General features: G+C 39.6%; 1 protein-coding gene across 1 annotated transcript in view; it reads right to left on the bottom strand.

Annotated features, from left to right (window-relative positions):
• The window catches only part of fhit (fragile histidine triad diadenosine triphosphatase), a 270,103-nt gene that overhangs the window by 35,268 nt on the left and 216,869 nt on the right, over window positions 1–17,966 (bottom strand). The window contains exons 5-6 of the mRNA XM_053652728.1: window positions 17,484–17,513; window positions 5,753–5,821 (exon numbers count right to left, since the gene is read on the bottom strand). Of these exons, the coding sequence (XP_053508703.1) occupies window positions 5,753–5,821; window positions 17,484–17,513 (99 nt within the window). The remainder of the gene's footprint in view (window positions 1–5,752; window positions 5,822–17,483; window positions 17,514–17,966) is intronic.

The raw sequence follows: 17,966 nt of genomic DNA, 5'->3' as shown, positions 1-17,966 counted from the left end.
GAAAGAAAGAAAGAAAGAAAGAAAGAAAGAAATAACTCCTTTCTGTTTAGGCCACACCCACTTTGAGTTTGGAATACAGTGTCATTGTGTTACACCCCTGATGGATGGATGGATGGATGGATGGATGGATAGAGTGAATTAGTAATTCATTATGTAAAAAAAATAATTAAGCATGAACCTGACTGTTAGAATAAAGTAATGAAGTAATGCCAAATTGCTTTCATGGGACATCTTCATTCTTTATTATTAACTTTTTTCCCCAGCTAAGGTTATTGAACACACCGGTTAGCTCATTAGTTAGAGGGAATCAAAATTGATTACCCCTCTAGTAGGGCTATTACTGCACAGATCATTTTCCAGTGTTCTGTGTAACTATTAACATCTTGTTCATGCCCTACTAACACACAAGGCCCCTTAACACAATATATCTCCTCATTTTTCTACATTTATAACCAATAAAGTGGTTTTAAATGAGGGTTGTTGTGCGTTATAGCTCGGAGGCGGTAATGAGAGGTGCTCTTGAAGACGATTTGAGGGGCAGAAAGAACTCAATAACACCACTCATTTTCTTTGATTATCACCATTCTCTTTAAAAACAAGTGTCTCTTTCCTTTTAAACACATCAGCAGCCATATTGGATAATAGCCAGTTAGTGCATTAGGGACAAGAAGCCAGGACTTGGAGTGTTAGGAGAAATACAAAGTGTTAATTGCTGACATTGTTCCTACACATGAACACTTGAGTCGCTCAAGGCTTTCCACAGCGCCAGTGTCATCTTTTAATGCACATACTCTTCCTGACTTAAATTAAATTACCGTCGAAGGAAAGACGCAAAACGGCGCGTTTTCCTATTCCATTACTCATCTTCTGGAGGCTTAATGAAAAGGAACGTTTTTTTTTGTCTTCCCTCCACAATTCAAAGAACAAGACAGAAGAAAAGAAAAAGCACGATACACAATGACAGCTGCTTCTTCTTCAAGGTGACACGGCAAAGAAAATTGCCAATGCCATCTTCCACATCAGAGCAGGCAAGAGCACAAAATCTACACCTAAAGCCAGTGTGTTTCAGAGAGAGACGCCGTCAGTCGCTTTATGACCACACTGTGCCGAATGTCACATCGTCTAAGTGACGTGACAAAGAAAATGGCACTTGCGAGGCCACTGCCTAACGCTTTGAGGATAAACAGCCTCAGAGTGACGGCTGGATCAGCTGCAGCAGAGATGAGGCCTGTGATCGGACGGTTTGAGGCCCGCGGTGGAGGAGAAAGACAGATGAGGGAGAGAGTGCGCGGGTGCACGTGTGAGATGGAGACAAAGAGAGACGTTGGCAGAGCTAGAGGTGAGAGAGGCGAAGAGAAAGACAAAGAGATGGAGAAAGGTTCAATGACAGCCAGAGACAAAGGAATAGAAGGAAAGTATAAACAAAGAACTGCATATCTGAGAGAAAGAACGGGGGGAAAGGACAGACAGATAACGAGTCAGAGAGAGAAAGAGTTGAATGAATGGGAAAATGTGAGGTGAATTTTTCACACGTTAGGTCCATTTTTCATTTCTGTCATTTCCATACACCACTTATGCTATAGGCTATTATCTCATGAAAAAATAAACAGTCATCCAGCATACAGTGTAGCAGCTCGTCTGAGTATTTTTAGACGTACCTTTATTCAGCTATCTTTGGTACAGCAGGTGTATACAACAGTTCCAGTTGTAATTGTCACAGGGTGTGAGGAAGAAGAGCTAATATCATTAACCTAGGTTGCCAAATTTCAGCTAAATTTCCAGGCAAACTATGCCTTGGCATGGGAAAGAGGATCACTGTGGTGCACATTCATTTCCAATTTACAGATATGATCCACTCCTTTTCCCTCTACCAATTTATTAAATATATCTTACATTAGAAATGCTTCTGTGCATCATAGACACAATGTCTGCACTTAAAGTTTGGCACTGTTTGTGGAAATCTAATAGATTTCTTTATGATTCTTTATGTCATTTTAAACTAGCCCAACTCAGTGTAAAACTACAACCTTGACAACCCTCCAATTAACTGTCCTGTCTGATGCTCCTCCCTCAAGCATGGGGCAGTGTGATTCCTGCCCCAATGGACATCTGTTAGTCCTTCATTGCATGGTGTTGCCACACCTTAATTTATCTCCAATTTTTTGATAGGCAATAATACAAAACTATTATTTTCCTATGTAACTGGAAAAGGGGGGCTTTCACTTTGACATAACAAAAACACGCCATGTCAGATGACCAGGAAGTGCTGTTTGCACTTCCTTTTCTGCAATCACATGGCATGGTGAAGGTCATCCTTGGAGGGCTCTCGAAATTTGTTAAATTTTTCAATATTGAGGCAAAATTACTTAAAGGAAAAAATGTACACATGCTGAGATAAGTTAACATAATTTTTTTTTTATCATTTAAACAAGTTTATATATTTTGAGTATTTTGTAAAATGGTAAAATTTAACTGTTGCCATATGGCAACAACGTGCGATAATGGAACTGTGGTGTGTGCTTTCATGAATTGAAACAGACCTACATAGCAAAAAAAAAAAAACAAACAAAAAAAGAAAAGTAGGCTTCTCTAATAGTATATTAACATTTTTTCACATTAAAAGTAAGCAAAACTGTTGTAATTTCAGACCTTTTGAAATTGCACCTTATATTCTAAATGTTATGTTTTAAGAGAAAGAATACTTCACCCAAAACATGGCTGGATTTAATTCTTGTAAGTATTTTGAATGAGTAAATCCGTCCACATACTTTTGACAACTGTAATTCCTTTCTAGAAGATATAACTTGTACATGCTTACTAGGTGTCCAAAAAAAAAAAAAAAAAAAAAAAAACTATGCAACTTATAGTCTGGAAAATGCAGTCATTGGAATTGTAATCCCATACATTTTGTGCGACCACTAGGTGCAATAATAACTCTAGAGTTAGCATGCGGCACCACGATTGCACAACGTATAGTTTCAAAGAGTTTAAAATGTATGGAGCTGCGAATGTGGATTTTATGTAGATTAACATTTGTCGATGATTATATATGGCACCCCTATGGACAAGCAACCACTGGTGTATACTCTTAAAACTAGGGATGGGCACGAGTACTCAATCAATAATCGAGCATTAAAACGGTGATTGTGCAGTTTTTTTCTCCATTTTTCCTCTTTTGCTTTGACATGTTTCTGTCAGCCATGCAAACGGCTGTGTGCGCATACTACTATAATTACGGCAACCGTTCACATTATGACAATATCCACCTTGTTCCCGAGAAACCAGTGAGCGCCACCATGATGGACTCTAACTTCCGTCCTACTGTTTTTCTGTTTCGGTCTCTGTAAGAACCCTTATTAAAACTGACTAAAGAGAGCGACTGAATTACTTAAACAGAAACTTTCTGAGTGTTAGTAAGAATAAAAATGAGCAAAGAACAATTCGGTGTTCTAGATTGAACTTTATTATTTTATTTTTTTTTAGAACTATATTTAGTGTATTATTTAGTTGTAGAACTATCATTTTGTAACAATCACTGAAGACTAAAACACAAAATAGGTACCTACACTTTTAGAAAAATACTAGCTAAGGATTCTTCAATTTCTAAAGGGGATCTACTTGGAACCCTCTCTGAAATGTAAACACATATAGGGTTACTGACAGGGCTGTGGATTTTGCACTGAATTGGGCAAGTTTAAAAATACCCCTCGGCCACCAAGATCTTGTTTTAAAGCAAATAAAAGTTAAATTAAAAAATAAAAATAAAAACTGCAAACAAAGGCGAAATGTAACTGAAAACAATGTGTATGACGTACAGAACCATTTCTGTTGTGTCTTCCAGTGATGTTCCATCCATCCATCCATCCATCCATACATCCAACCATGCATGTCTTTGGACTGGGGAAGGAAACCGGAGTACCCGGAGGAAACCCCCGCAGCACGGGGAGAACATGCAAACTCCACACACACAGGGCCGTGGCGGGAATCGAACCCCCGACCCTGGAGGTGTGAGGCGAACATGCTAACCTCCAGAGATGTTATCACAGGTAATACAAATTGCTCCAGCATTGATCCATTTTTCGTTTTGTATGACTTTTTCAAAAATTAAAAAAAAAAGTAAAAACCTTGTACATTCATCCACACAGAGTAGGTTTCTGCATGCTACTTCAATGCCACTCACCAGGCCTTCAAATATCCAAATTTCCAGACATCAATTACAACACATGCAAAAAAAAAAGACGGAAACAATAGAATTGCAGCTTCCTCTGGTCATCCTCAAGGGCAACAGCTAGCTGAACACTTCTGCTGCTTAAAGGTGTGACTACATGCCGTTTAGTACCATGACATGCACCAGAAAGGCCTTTAATGATTATTTATAGACACGTAAAAATTTCTTGACTGCTCTCACAAAACAAGCATATTTATTTTATTCTTCCCGACCCCCGTGCCCCCCTCCCGAAGCACTTTGCGGTATTAGTAAACGCAGGCTGCTTTCTATTCAGGGTGGTCATTAGAATATCCTGTAGTGCTGTTATTTATTTATTCCCTCTAGCAGCAATGATTGCACATTTAAAATGTCACAGTACAACAAATGGGGGCGAGGGGTGGGGGGGGGATGGGGATAAAGTGGAATATATATCGGAATAGGGACGGAACTATAAAAACCACAAAGGAATTTCTGTGTGGGTTTGTCATCGTGATACATTTGCAAATATCTGGGCAGGAGGCTGCAATAAGAAGTGAAAAGTGGTGTTGTGGCTACCTGCCGCATTTACGGCTAGCCTGAGGATGCACAGCATATCGGTGCATCGCTGACGTTTATGTGTGTCCTCTTGCTTGCGTGACCCAGATTAGTATTTATGAGAATAGCGCATGAAACGTGGCAGCAGTTTATCGTAGAAGGATCTGGAGCAACAGTGTGAAGCCCCAGGCTGGGTGGAAGACGCCCTCTGTTTGGACAGATTCTAAATGAAGGTATGGCCATAAAGCATGAGTGGAAGTTGTGGAAGTAGAAGTGGAAGACGAGTGGTCACTCATCATTAATGTTACCTACCTCACTAGCATTTGAGACACTAAAGTGAAAATAGTAATAATAAAAATAACAATAATAATACTTTTTAGCATTGAATCTAAGAATATATTTTTTTTTTTTGCTGACTGTATTTTGCTCTTAAACAACTCACAAGGTTTGAGTTTCTAAGCCTAGAATTAGCAAATACACAAAATGTGATTATTGGACAGAAAATCTGACGAGAAGCTGAATTGCACAATGATGTCTTCAAAATTGTTGATCCGTATTGATGGTAGAGAGAGACGGTCATTTTTGAATGCATATATCTTCTAAATGCGCATTTTGTCACTGCTTTGGAGCACACCGCAGCTTATTAGATAAGACTAACATACGCATACTAAAAGCCACAAAACTTCCATTTTGATTTCACCAGGAAATTTTGTGCAGTGAAGAACCTATGTTATGAAAGTTCTTCTGAATGTAAGTTGTAATAGCGTGTTTCTACCAGAGGGGGCTCCCTATACCACAAATGAACAAATCTTACATCCAGCAGCTTTCATCTTGATGCTTCAAGAAATGCTTCACATCAGGACATGAACTCTTGAGTAGCTTGTGTATTTATCAGGTCCCGTACACTGTTATTTGCATTCGCTGTGTAGAGATCTTTCTCTATCAAATATAATAAGAGTCCAACTTTCCACGAAAGCCTGAAATAAAAGGTGTAAACTTGTCATCAGTTACCTCATCGTAGATGCTGTCGTTCCTCTCGAAGTCTCCAGGCTTCCTCGGCAGTACGTGGACGTGCACATGCTACAAGTACGAGAAAAAAACAAAACAGGAAGAGCTTTCATCACAATCACTTCTCTCAGCCACGCTCTAGCAAGCACAATATCTGCACAGATACAATACTTAATTAATTCACAATCTGGCATGGGGCCGTGCTGATTTTCTGAAGTAAATATTTACTCTCCCTGCTCACAAGAGGGCTACAGTAAATTCCGCCAAGCGTAGGTCTGGTAAACCTCAGAGATTTGCACATGTGGTTTTTTAAAATTGTTTTAAAACTTAAATTGACTTTGTCAGACGTCCTTTGCAGCTCCTCACTGCAATATGCTGTCACAAACTAGACCATCTGTACGGGTGGCTTGTGAAACTCTGCTCTCCTTGGGTGCACATTAGTCAAGGTTTTTTTCCCCCTCTCTGTTTTGAGTCCCTGCACAACTGGCTCTTTTTTAATTAAACAAAACTTACCATGTTGGGTTTACTGCATTATTCGGAAATTGAGTAAATTTTTTTATTTTTATTTTTATTTTGATGAAGTTCCCTTCAAATGATAGTAGGAAAAGGGCATCCACAGGGACCTGTATAAATTAACCATTCCCAGTACATTTGCAATCAGTGAGGTGCAAACATTCACTGATGCTCAAGAAGGCAACACGACACATTAAGATCCGGGGGGGTAAACTTTTGAACAGGATGATCTTTGTAAAGTGTTTTTACTTTGTTTAAAGATCTTAATTTTTTTTTTTTTCATTTAGTACTGCCCTTATGCCTTCAGCTACATAAGGTATTTACATGTTTCCCAGAAGACAAAATAATCATCCTGTTCAAAAGTTTACACCCCCCTGGATCTTAATGTGTCGTGTTGCCTTCTTGAGCATCAGTGAATGTTTGCACCTTTTGTAATAGTCGTGTACGAGTCCCTCAGTCATCGTCACTGTGAAAAGATGAACCTCAACATCATATAGTCGCTGATAAAAGGAAAGGGGTCAAATATACAGAATATGCTGGAAAAGTAAAGAATTTGCAGGACCTGGAGGATTTCTCTGAAGAACAGTGGGCAGTTTAACTGCTCAGGAAAAACATGGGACAACTATCACAAAACATAAACACAGTCGTTGTTCATCCAGTCTCCATCCTCACAACATTCTACAGAAGAACTATTGAGAGCATCCTGAGCAGCTGCATCACTGTCTGGTTCAGAAATTGCACCGTATCGGATCGCAAGACCCTGCAGCGGATAGTAAGGACAGCTGAGAAGATCACTGGGGTCTCTCTTCCCTCCATCATAGACATTTATATAACACGCAGCATCCGCAAAGCCAGCAACATTGTAGATGACCCCACACACCCATCACACACACTCTTCACCCTGCTGCCGTCTGGAAAGAGGTACCGAAGAATTCGGCTCTGGCCCTGACGGCCACCTTGTGTAACAGCCTCTTCCCCCAAGCCATCGCACTCCTCAATACTCAGAGACTGTGCTGACACACACACACACACACACTCTGAACTGAACACCATCCCATTCCCTGTGCAATATTTACACATTCCTGCATTGACTCTGTTGCATTTTTGCTGCTACTGCACTTCAATACCTACTGTACTAAATATCGTATTTAATTTCTTGTCATTATTATACACTTTACCTGGCTGCTACAGCAATAACTGCTAGGTCCATATTTGGTATAAGCTAATCTGCTGAAGATTAAGTCATAGCATGTTACGTTTACATTTACAGCATTTTTAAATTATATTGTTACTCTTTGACACCTATCTTTTGCATTACTTGTTATATCAGACATTTCCACACTAAAACTGTGTACTGGTCGGTGCTACACTGTCACTTACTGTGCCTATTGTCCTGTTTTAGTAGTACTGTACTGTGTCATTAGCACACGTTTTCACGTGCACTTTATGTAAAAACGTGTAGGTCTTATTTAGTTCTGTGTCATCTCATGTGGTTAGCGTGTTGTTTTATGTAGCACCGTGGTCCTGGTGGAAAGCTGTTCCGTTTCACTGTGTACTGTACCAGCTGTATATGGTTGAAATGACAATAAAGACACTTGAACTTGAGCGTCAGTGCGTCGTAATAGACAGTTTTCCACTACTGGAAAGTCTTCAGGACAGACCAAGTTGTGCTTTCTGTTTTCTTGGTAACATGAAAATCTGCATTTTTTACAATTATTTCAAGAGAGAGAGAGAACAAGCAGAGCGTCTGGTGAGGGAATGACTGTTTACAGTCAGAGCTGCTATAACATAAATGATAACAGGAACTACTGTATGTTGTCTTTCCTGTACAGACATTCCACAACATTAAATGCAACCATAAACGGATAAAAAGTATCACACTGGCAACTTGCTGCGGTGTAAGCTACATAAAACACTTCGGGACATACTTTTATTGGAAAACTTTGGGGTGGTAAAGGTAACTCTGGTTTTATAGCGGGCCACATCACACCATGCCACCGTTTATTATTTTCCTATAACTGCGCACACCATGGGTCATGAAGGTCATGCATCACTGGTCGAAGTTTTATCATTTATATTATCATCCTGAGACGGTGTTGAGTGAGGACATGCCGTTCTGTCTCTCACGTCGGACAAATTAGAGTTTTCGGACACTTTTATTAAGTATCATCAGTGGACACATCAGGAGTTGATCGTAAATCTACGCAAATAACACCCTCCATGTATCATCACAGCTCCTCGTCATGCTATCCTGCACCCGTCCAGGGTATAATAACCACACCGCTGGGCTTTTTATTCATTTTTCATTAGTCTACTTTGATAAACAGCGCGTGGCTCGGCAAATAACTGTTTATAAATCTTACAAACAACATAACGTGTTTGCAGGCATCTGCCTTGTTGCCATGTGGTAATGAGACCATTTGCATAATGACTGTATTATTAAATTTGTCTACCTTGAGGAAACGTTGAAGAAAAATACAGTGAGCGGCTTTTGTTTAGGAAGAAGTCGTTTTAGAACGGATTTAGAAAAGCTGGGGAGAGTCGAAACTTTAGGACTAAAGGCTAACAGACTGCATCCAAGGCTAAATACAGCCTCGTGTAGGCCTGATATAAAATGAGGCCATGCATGAAACTGTGTGTGTGCTGATGTGATGTCATTTCGTTTTCTGTATTATAGCACGTATAGCGTTGTGATCAGCTCAGGTTGTGCCTCATGGAACAATAAAAATCATGTATCCGACCTTTCCCGTCCTACCCGGATGCTCACTTGGTATAAAGCGCATGCAGGCTTCTTCTTGATATCCCATTTCTAATTTTATCAGTGTGACTCAGACGGGGAAAAAAAAAAAAAACAGGAGCTACGGAAAGGTCAGGCGTTTAACGTGCGTCACGGCCCAATTTGCATGTGTTTTGAGGAGACAAGCTTTTCCTGCGTGTCTGAAGATGTGCTTGTGTAATGCTCTGAAATCCCAGAGAGATGTCATGTTTACAAAATCAACTTGCACAAGTCATTTTACCTGCTCATAGAGATTCTCAGTCGAATCAGAGTTTAGCACTGTACTAAAGTACTGTTTGTTGTGGAGAGTTTAGTGTTTACTGTACTGTTAGGTGTGTTAGTTTTATGCCGCGAAATTGCACATGGATATTCAGGCACATCCGTATGACATCATGATGGGAATAATATGAAATTACATGCACTACATGTGAAAACGTGAAAATAAACGAATCATGTAAAAATTAACATGTGAAAATACACAAATGATGTAGAAAAAATACAAAAAAAAAAAAAAAACAACATTACCATGTGAAAATAAATATATCATGTAAAAAAGAACCTGAAAATTAGCAAATCATGTCAAAATTAATAGGTTAAAATTAATGAATCGTAAAATAATAATAATAATAATAATAATAATAACATGAAAATAAATAAATTATGTAAAAAAATTACAGGTGAAAATAAATGAATCATGTAAAAAAAAAAACAACACGAAAATAAACAAATCATAAACAAATGAACAGGTGAAAACAAACTAATCTTTGAAAAATTAAGCTGAAAATACACACATTTTGGAAAAAAATAAATAATTAATTAATCTGGAAAAATAAAAATGTGAAAAATGAATGATGTGGAAACGTTAGTACATGAAAAAGGAATCATAAAAAAAATCATGTAAAAAGAAATGAATCAACAATGTGATGTTTGTGATTTTTTTTTTTTTTACACATAATTCATTGATTTCCACGTGATTTATTTTTTCCTTTACACAATTCATTTATTTTCACTTGTTAATTTTCCACAAATTTTCACCGATTTTGTGAAAATAAACCACATAGTGCACAACATTAGAAAAGTTCAAATGTGGAATCATGTGATTCTTCACGTGTGAGGTTGGTGTGACTTTTCTCTTAAGGTCTTTTGTACGTTCGTGTGTCACTGCGTTACTCATCCGCTTGTCTCTTACTCTTTCACGTTAAGTCAAGCACCGTGACTTCAGGAGGAATTCTCTATTTCGAGGAATAACAACAAACCCTACTTGACGTGAATTGACCATACTCTTCAAAAATGTTGGTGGATTTTGCTGTTTTTCCAAGAAGTTTGCATTTGTCCTTCAATAAAAACCGTCTCAAACGTCCCTGGACCTGATTTCCCAATGACAAACATGTGCGACGTGAAACTAGCTACTCTCAATATAAAAGGTTTGTAAAGTTCATAATTAAAACAGATGCCTATTAATTAGCTCCTGATTCAGGACAAATGAGCAAAATGGCTGCTCCGCCATTTATACTGTTTAGGTTAAATCTAGTCAGACAGCCAGACAAATGTATTTTGTCATGAACATCTGTGCTCCTATTAAGACAGGGGGTTAAAGCGACAGTCTCTTGCAGCCAGAACTCCTAATTATGGAAAGAGGGATTTATTTTTTATTTTCCCCCCAGAGCCTTCTGCAAGCTTGGTTCCGAAAGCGGCGCGTAATTTACCAAGAGATTCATCTTGCTTTGTGGTTTGATGGGACCATTTTACTTCACGCTGGTTAGCATATGCTCCGAATTGCTCTTTGCACAAAGACACGCCAATGGATGCGAGGACCTACGCGATCGCTGCAGCACTAATATTTACGTGGCCTCTGGTGAGATCTGCCAGTCACGCATAGTACGCAAGCTTCAATCAAGCGGGCTAATTGCAGGATGATTAATTTAGATCTGATTTATTTTGTGTGCTCAATTTTCTTTTAAACATAATGGCAACACTGGGTATCCCAGCACAAGAAATGCAGGCTAATTAATTTTCATCTGATTTGTTTGGAGCGCTTGGTTTTCATTTAAACATAATGGTAACGATGGATAGCACAGTACAGGGTAATAAACTTAAATCAGATTATTTTTAAATTCCATTAATTTGCTTTAAAACCCAGGGTATTACTATATAGAAAACAAGACATTTATGACACGATCATATCGATCGTGTACCGCTTATCCTACACAGGGTTGTGGGGAGCCTGGAGCCTATCCCAGGAGACTTGGGGTGCAAGGCGGGGAAAACCCTGGATGGAGTGCCAACCCATCTCAGGGCACAATCACACAGCCATTACACACACTACGGACAATTTAGAGATGCCAATCAGCCTACAACGTATGTCTTTGGACTGGGGAGGAAACCAGGGTACATGGAGAAAACCCCCAATGCACACAGGGTGAAGGAAACCCTCTGTGCACACAGGATGGTGCTGCGAATCGAACCCCTGACCCTGAAGGTGCAAGGCAAATGTGCTAACCACTAAGCCACCATGCCCCCCATCATATGAAACAGTTTAAAACAAATCAATTTTAACAATGTGATATGGACGAGATGAAAATGAAAGATACTGCTGCGAGTAAAGAAGGGACAAAATGTTCTTTCCGACATCCTGTCCTTCGTGAAGGTAGCACACTTAATTACGGAAAAGGACACATCGTGTTTATCAGGATGTGACTCAATTACCAACGCAAATCAAATGCACATTAAAAGGGGTTTAGCTAAAGGACCAACTCAAGCACTCTTCACCAGATATACAGCGCCCTCCACTAATATTGGCAGCCTTGGTAAATATGAGCAAAGAAGGCTGTGAAAAATTGTCTTCATTGTTTAACCTTTGGATCTTTTGTTTAAAAAAATTCACAAAAATACGCTGCTCTCATGGATATCAAACAACTGCAAACACAACACAGGTTTATAAAAAATATATATATATTTGTTAAACATAGGTGTGCAACAATTATTGGCACCGCTATGAATTCAATTGAGAAAAATATATTTGAAGCATATTCCCACTGATATTTTACTTTTTTTAAGTACACCTCGGTGACTAGGAACAGGAAATTGTTCAACCATGACTTCCTGTTTCACGGAGGTATAAATATGAGGTAACACATAGGCCAAATTCCCTTAGTCATTTATACGATGGGTAAGACCAAGGAATATAGCTGTGATGTGTAGCAAAAGGTTGTTGAGCTTCAGAAAATGGGGCGTGGCTATAAGAAAATAGCACAAGCATTGAAAATGCCCATTTCCACCATCAGAGCAGTAATTAAGAAGTTCCAGTCAACTGGAAATGATATGAATAATCCTGGAATTGGACGTGTATTTATATTGTCTCAACGCACTGTGAAGAGGACGGTTCGAGTGGCCAAAAAATCTCCAAGGATCACAGCTCTAGAACTGCAGAAGTTAGTTGTGTTTTAGGGTCAGAAAGTCTCCAAAACTACAATCTGAAGTCACCTACATCACCACTAGTTGTTTGGAAGGGTTTCAAGACAAAAACCTCTACTCTCATCCAAAAACAAACTCGAGCGTCTTCAGTGTGCCAGACACTACTGGAACTTCAAATGGGATCGGGTTCTAGGGCCAGATGAAACCAAAATAGAGTTTTTGGTCGATAAACACCAGAGGTGGTTTTGGCGCACACAGAGGGGTACAGTAGCCATATGGAGTACTTCATGTACACATCCACTGGCTGGAGGGCACTGTACACATCCAAGGCTAGGAGCGGTAATAATGTTAATTGGAGTTTGCTTAAAGTAGGATCAATAGATGTCCAGTGTGCGACAAGTTCCAGTCCAAACATCATCCGACTAATCCCTTAGCTATAGACACTAGGAGAGGATGTACAAGAGGCATGTGTACTGCAATGACCTTCTCCACACATAAAGATAAATATGTTATAAATCCATTATAAACCGAGAGCCATTGATCTGACTAGTCCATATACACACAACTGAGTTATGTTGGCAATGATGTATATATTCAGGCATTTTTTTAATGTACTTCAGACCATCATGCTCTAGAAGCAAGATAAATGACCCTCCTAAGGAAGACAAATGACTAAATTCCTGAGTCATTCCCCGCTTTCATTCTGCTAGATGGAGAATGAGGAAACCCAATTTTACCATATGAATACTTAGAACACTCTTCGGTCCTCATGTAGCTTCAGGCTGGGAAGTTAGTAAAATGCATTCATTTCTATAGAGTGTGGCTTTTTTTATTCAATCACGCCCTCTTTTTTTAAACTCCCAGCACCTGATTGCAATAACACCGGTGACAAATGGCACGAGCGCACTTAACATAGCAGGTGTGCTACGTGCACAAGATAATCTGTTTTCATAAAAGGACTGGGCAGGAGTCTAATTTAGAGTAAGTCCGTGGTGAAAATGAGTTTATAAAATATGGAGATTACTCTACTTGCTTACTTAAGAAGCATGCAGTACGTTAATGGAGTCCTCTCCATTAAGGCTTTCACACTGCCCCAAAGATGGCCGTCGTTCCTACAGCAAAAAGATCGAAAGATATAACACAAAATTGCATCAGGTCCACAGATTATTTGCAGGCCATGTTGAGAATGGATGCGAGTTTCTCAGCCCGGGCCACAGTTCATCCATTCGAGTGGAAAATTCCATCTGAAATCTATTTCAATTTAACCTTGTTTATATTGACAACCTATATCATCTCCTCTCAAACTCACAGCAGCTGAGAAATTGGCCATCACTAAATTGGCAATAAAAATAAAGATTAAAAGGAGGTTCACCAGAGGTGTTTTTTTTAGCTCGTATTCTCATATTTTCACTCCCATAGAGCTCACTTCTGAAAACAGCTTCATTGTGTTTATTAATAATTCATGTTGATTTATTTTTTTCTTAACACAATTTCAAGAATCAGTCTCCCCAGACAGCAGATGGCTCATGGACCAGTTAACTCCTCAAGTACCACGTAGAACACGACTCCAACACAAACTTCCGACCATGCCGCAGAACTTCCAGGCCAACCAATAAGTCAAAATTCCATTTTAGGATACCACAGCCATTAGAGGAGGTGATTGAGTATGCGGGGTTCGGCAGCATGGAGGAACTCGCGCCTTGCTGTTAATGCTATGACCGCAGGGCTGTTTTTCTCCACCGGGGAGGATTGATGCTACCAGCATGCACTGCGGGGCTAATGAATACGAAGGAGATGAGACGAGAGGGAGCAAAAGCAACATTAACAACTGTGGCAAAAAAAAAGACAACACTGAAATCCAAGCATTCCCAAACCCATCCATTAAGCAGAAGTAAATATGTTTTGTTTTGTGAGGACAGCTTTGCTTTGCTTTGCTTTGCTTTCATTACCTTTGCCTTTTGGGTGAAATTGTGAATATAAAGAGATTCACAGAGAGTTTACTTTCCTAACTATGTTTATTGCTGGTGAATTTACAAAAAAAAAAAAAAAAACCATCAGGTTGATAAAAGTGCCTTGTAATGTTTTGGGGTCCAATAATAGTTTACCATTACATTATTGATGTGATGGAATGGCATAACATCAAGACCTACTGATCTCCTGGGATTTTCACACATAGCGCTCTTTAGAGTTTTTACAGAATGGTGCAAAAAATGTTTAAAAAGTCCAGAGCGCGACAGCCTTGTTGATGAGAGAGATCAGAAGAGAGCGTCCAGACTGGTTCGACTTCACAATAACTACTCTTTCCAACTGTGGTGAGCAGAAAAGTGTCTCAGTACTCACAACATCCCAATCCTTGAGGTGAATGGGCTCCAACAACAGAAGACAATATCGGGTTCCTCTGCTTCAGCTAGGAAAAGGAATCTGAAGTTACACTTCCACAAGCAGTTGAAGACTGGAAAAAGACCAGGTGATGTTGGACCAGGCGATGCTGTTTTAATGGTTTGGGTCCAGCATCCAGAGGGACATCGGAATCCATTTGTCCAATTTGTATCTAACAATAAACATGACTATAAAGGTGATATAGCTGTGACCCATCAGATACGGGTTTCTGATCCATGAACCACTTCTGCGTCTTTTTCATTAACTAAAGGAGCTGCTTTCTATCTGAAGAGGCCACTGGCACTTATTTGAAGATCTCTTGAAGGTAAAGGCTTAGACGCAATGCTCACATCACTCAGGAAACAAGAGCGCATGAAAATGTAATGCACAACGGACGTGCTGCTGGATACCTCGTAATCGGATCAGCCCACGTTTACTGAAGGATTTCACCGGATCCTATGTGGAGTTAACTCGTTTGCAGGGAAAGTGACTTTAAATCTTGTGCCTTCAGAGACATAAAGTGGAAGTGTGTAGCTTTTTTTCCGCTCCCAAAAAAAAGAAGCTCAATGTTATGGTTTTTATGTAATATCGCAGATATTTCGTTTTCGATTTGACGAGTCGGAAATGGCAGATCCTGTGGCTGCGGGTCTGATTAGAGTCATTGGGATTATGGGGCCTCCTCTGGGTTCCCTGGCTTTACAACTTCTCATCGAATTACACCATTAACATTTCAATACTACTCCCTACTTCAGGCTACAGGCAGTTCTCTCACTGCAACCACTATAAATGTATAATTAATAAACTTCCATATGCAGTAAAACTGGGTATGTGCACATTAGGGACAACACTGTTAATGCCATTCAATAGGAAAATTAGCATTGGGGAGGGTGAGAATGGTGGAAAATATCAAAATTTGCTCAACTTATTCAGTGAACTTGGATTGTGAGTGTTTCAAGCAATCACTACAATACTAGTCCTAGCAGATTGACTAGCAGATTAAAATACTTTAAAAAATAAATAAATAAAATTACTTATTAAAAATGCAATTATCCTCCATTCATCATGGAAATTATTCTAGCAACCTGCATCAAATTATGGAAAATCCTCAGGAAATAATCATACTGATGACTTAAGAAAGACTCAGAGACCCAGTATGATGTGGGTTATTTAAATTTCAAACGATACCAAAGCGACTTATGGTGATCTACAGTCCTGCCGAGTTACACTGTAACCCTAATCACTGCTGATCAGGCTAATCAAACTCGGAATATTAACACCAATGTTTTAACGTTGTAAGGCCAGGACCACAATTGCCTTTCTGTGCAGAATTAAGATCTTAGTCGAACCCTTCTTCATTGCAATCAGCACGCTACCTGCTTTTCTTCATCAGCTCATGTCCATAAAAAAGAAGGGGGCCTAATTTGTCAGATCTGGAAGCGTCGTGCTGGATTTCAATGAACTCCGTGCTGAGCTGTTTAGTTTATATTATATTTATAACGGACCATACGCTTATTTAGGATGCACTGACACTTACATGCTCGGATACCGACATCTGATACTATGTGATAATATATGACACAAGCCTGGTGTACATTGCTGCGCTAATGACAGATGATATGAAATGACATGAAATGGATGAAGGGAATCAAAGCAAAGCAGACTGCAATCTGCGCACTCCGACAATATCAAAAAGAACTACAGCATCAACATAGAAACAATCATCACTGCAACAAATGCTAGCTAGACAAGACAAAATGTCTACAGAGAGTGCTAGCCGAGTGAAAAGTACAGCCCTTACCACTATATTGTTCTTGACGGTCAGCCACTATCGGTTATAGATAAATGGGGTATTCCAAAACAAGTGAAAATTCTCTACTGCAAACCTACTCAATCCAAGGTCCCAAGAAGCTAGCCAATGCACTTCATCTTAAATCAATTAGCTAACAGTATAATGAAGGAGTGGGGGGCAAGGTGGCTTAACGGTTAGCATTTTTGCCTCACACGTCCAGGGTTGTTCTCCCCGTGCTTTGGGGGTTTCCACTGGGTACTCCAGTTTCCTCCCCCAGTCCAAAGACATGCATTGTAGGCTGATTGGCATTTCCAAATTGTTTGTAATGTGTGAATGAGTGTGTGTGTGTGATTGTGCCCCGCGATGGATTGGCACCCCGTCCAGTGTGTCCCCCACCTTGTGCCCTCAGTCCCCTGGGATAAGATCCCCGCAACCCTGTGTAGGATAAGCGCTACAGACAATTGATGGATAAAGAAGGAGTCTTGCTGCAAGTGCATGAACACACATTGGTGCTTTCCATGGCCACTATTTGAACTGGGGTAACATAAACAGAGCTAAACAACATGTCCTTGATTATTTCAGATAACCCTAACCAGAGTCGTACTCTTGAGTGCAAAGAATCACAATTCAACATTTAATGTTGTAACAGAGCAACCAGGAGGATGTATGAAAAATGTGGGCCTCTGGCAAAGACTTTCATCCAAAACTCTTACTGTCTCAGTCTGTCATTCCAACCTTCACCCATAAAGATATAGACAAAGTATTTTAAAATAACCCCATTAAAAATTGACGAACTCCACGGATTTGGGTCCAAGCTAAGCATCAGTGAGGCCTCATGATAAATTTAAAGGAGGTGTCTTTACCTTCACCGTCTGTCCGGCCTCGGGTCCATCCTGTTGGGAACAGAAGCAGATAATTAGGAATGGTTTGGAATTCTGAAGTATCCCTGTCAATAATTCAGCAGCATTTTAATTTCAAATGAATTGTGGCACCGCTGTAGCACCTCATGAATTTTGAAGTGAGGTTTTTACCTTTCCACCTATTTCTCACATATTTGACAATCAAGGGATTGTCACAAGTTCCTGAATAGTTGTGAGAACACTTAGGATTTAGAATTGTGGATCTGTGAAAATGATTTGTGATTCAGAAATGTGGAAAATGTGAATATGTATGACAAAGTTGTCCCTAAATGTCATCTCAGTAGACCAGGGTTGGTCCAAAAAAAGAACTTGTTAATTGTCATGGATATAGCCAACCTCACTTGACTGACAGCTGGGGTTGAAACTAGGCGACACATTTCTATTCCTAATGCATACAGATTATCACGGTGTATAAATCCCATGCCT

This window comes from Ictalurus furcatus, chromosome 21 (assembly GCF_023375685.1).
Source record: "Ictalurus furcatus strain D&B chromosome 21, Billie_1.0, whole genome shotgun sequence".
In the NCBI taxonomy this organism is placed as follows: Eukaryota; Metazoa; Chordata; class Actinopteri; order Siluriformes; family Ictaluridae; genus Ictalurus; species Ictalurus furcatus.
This window is presented reverse-complemented; position numbering and strand designations above follow the sequence as displayed.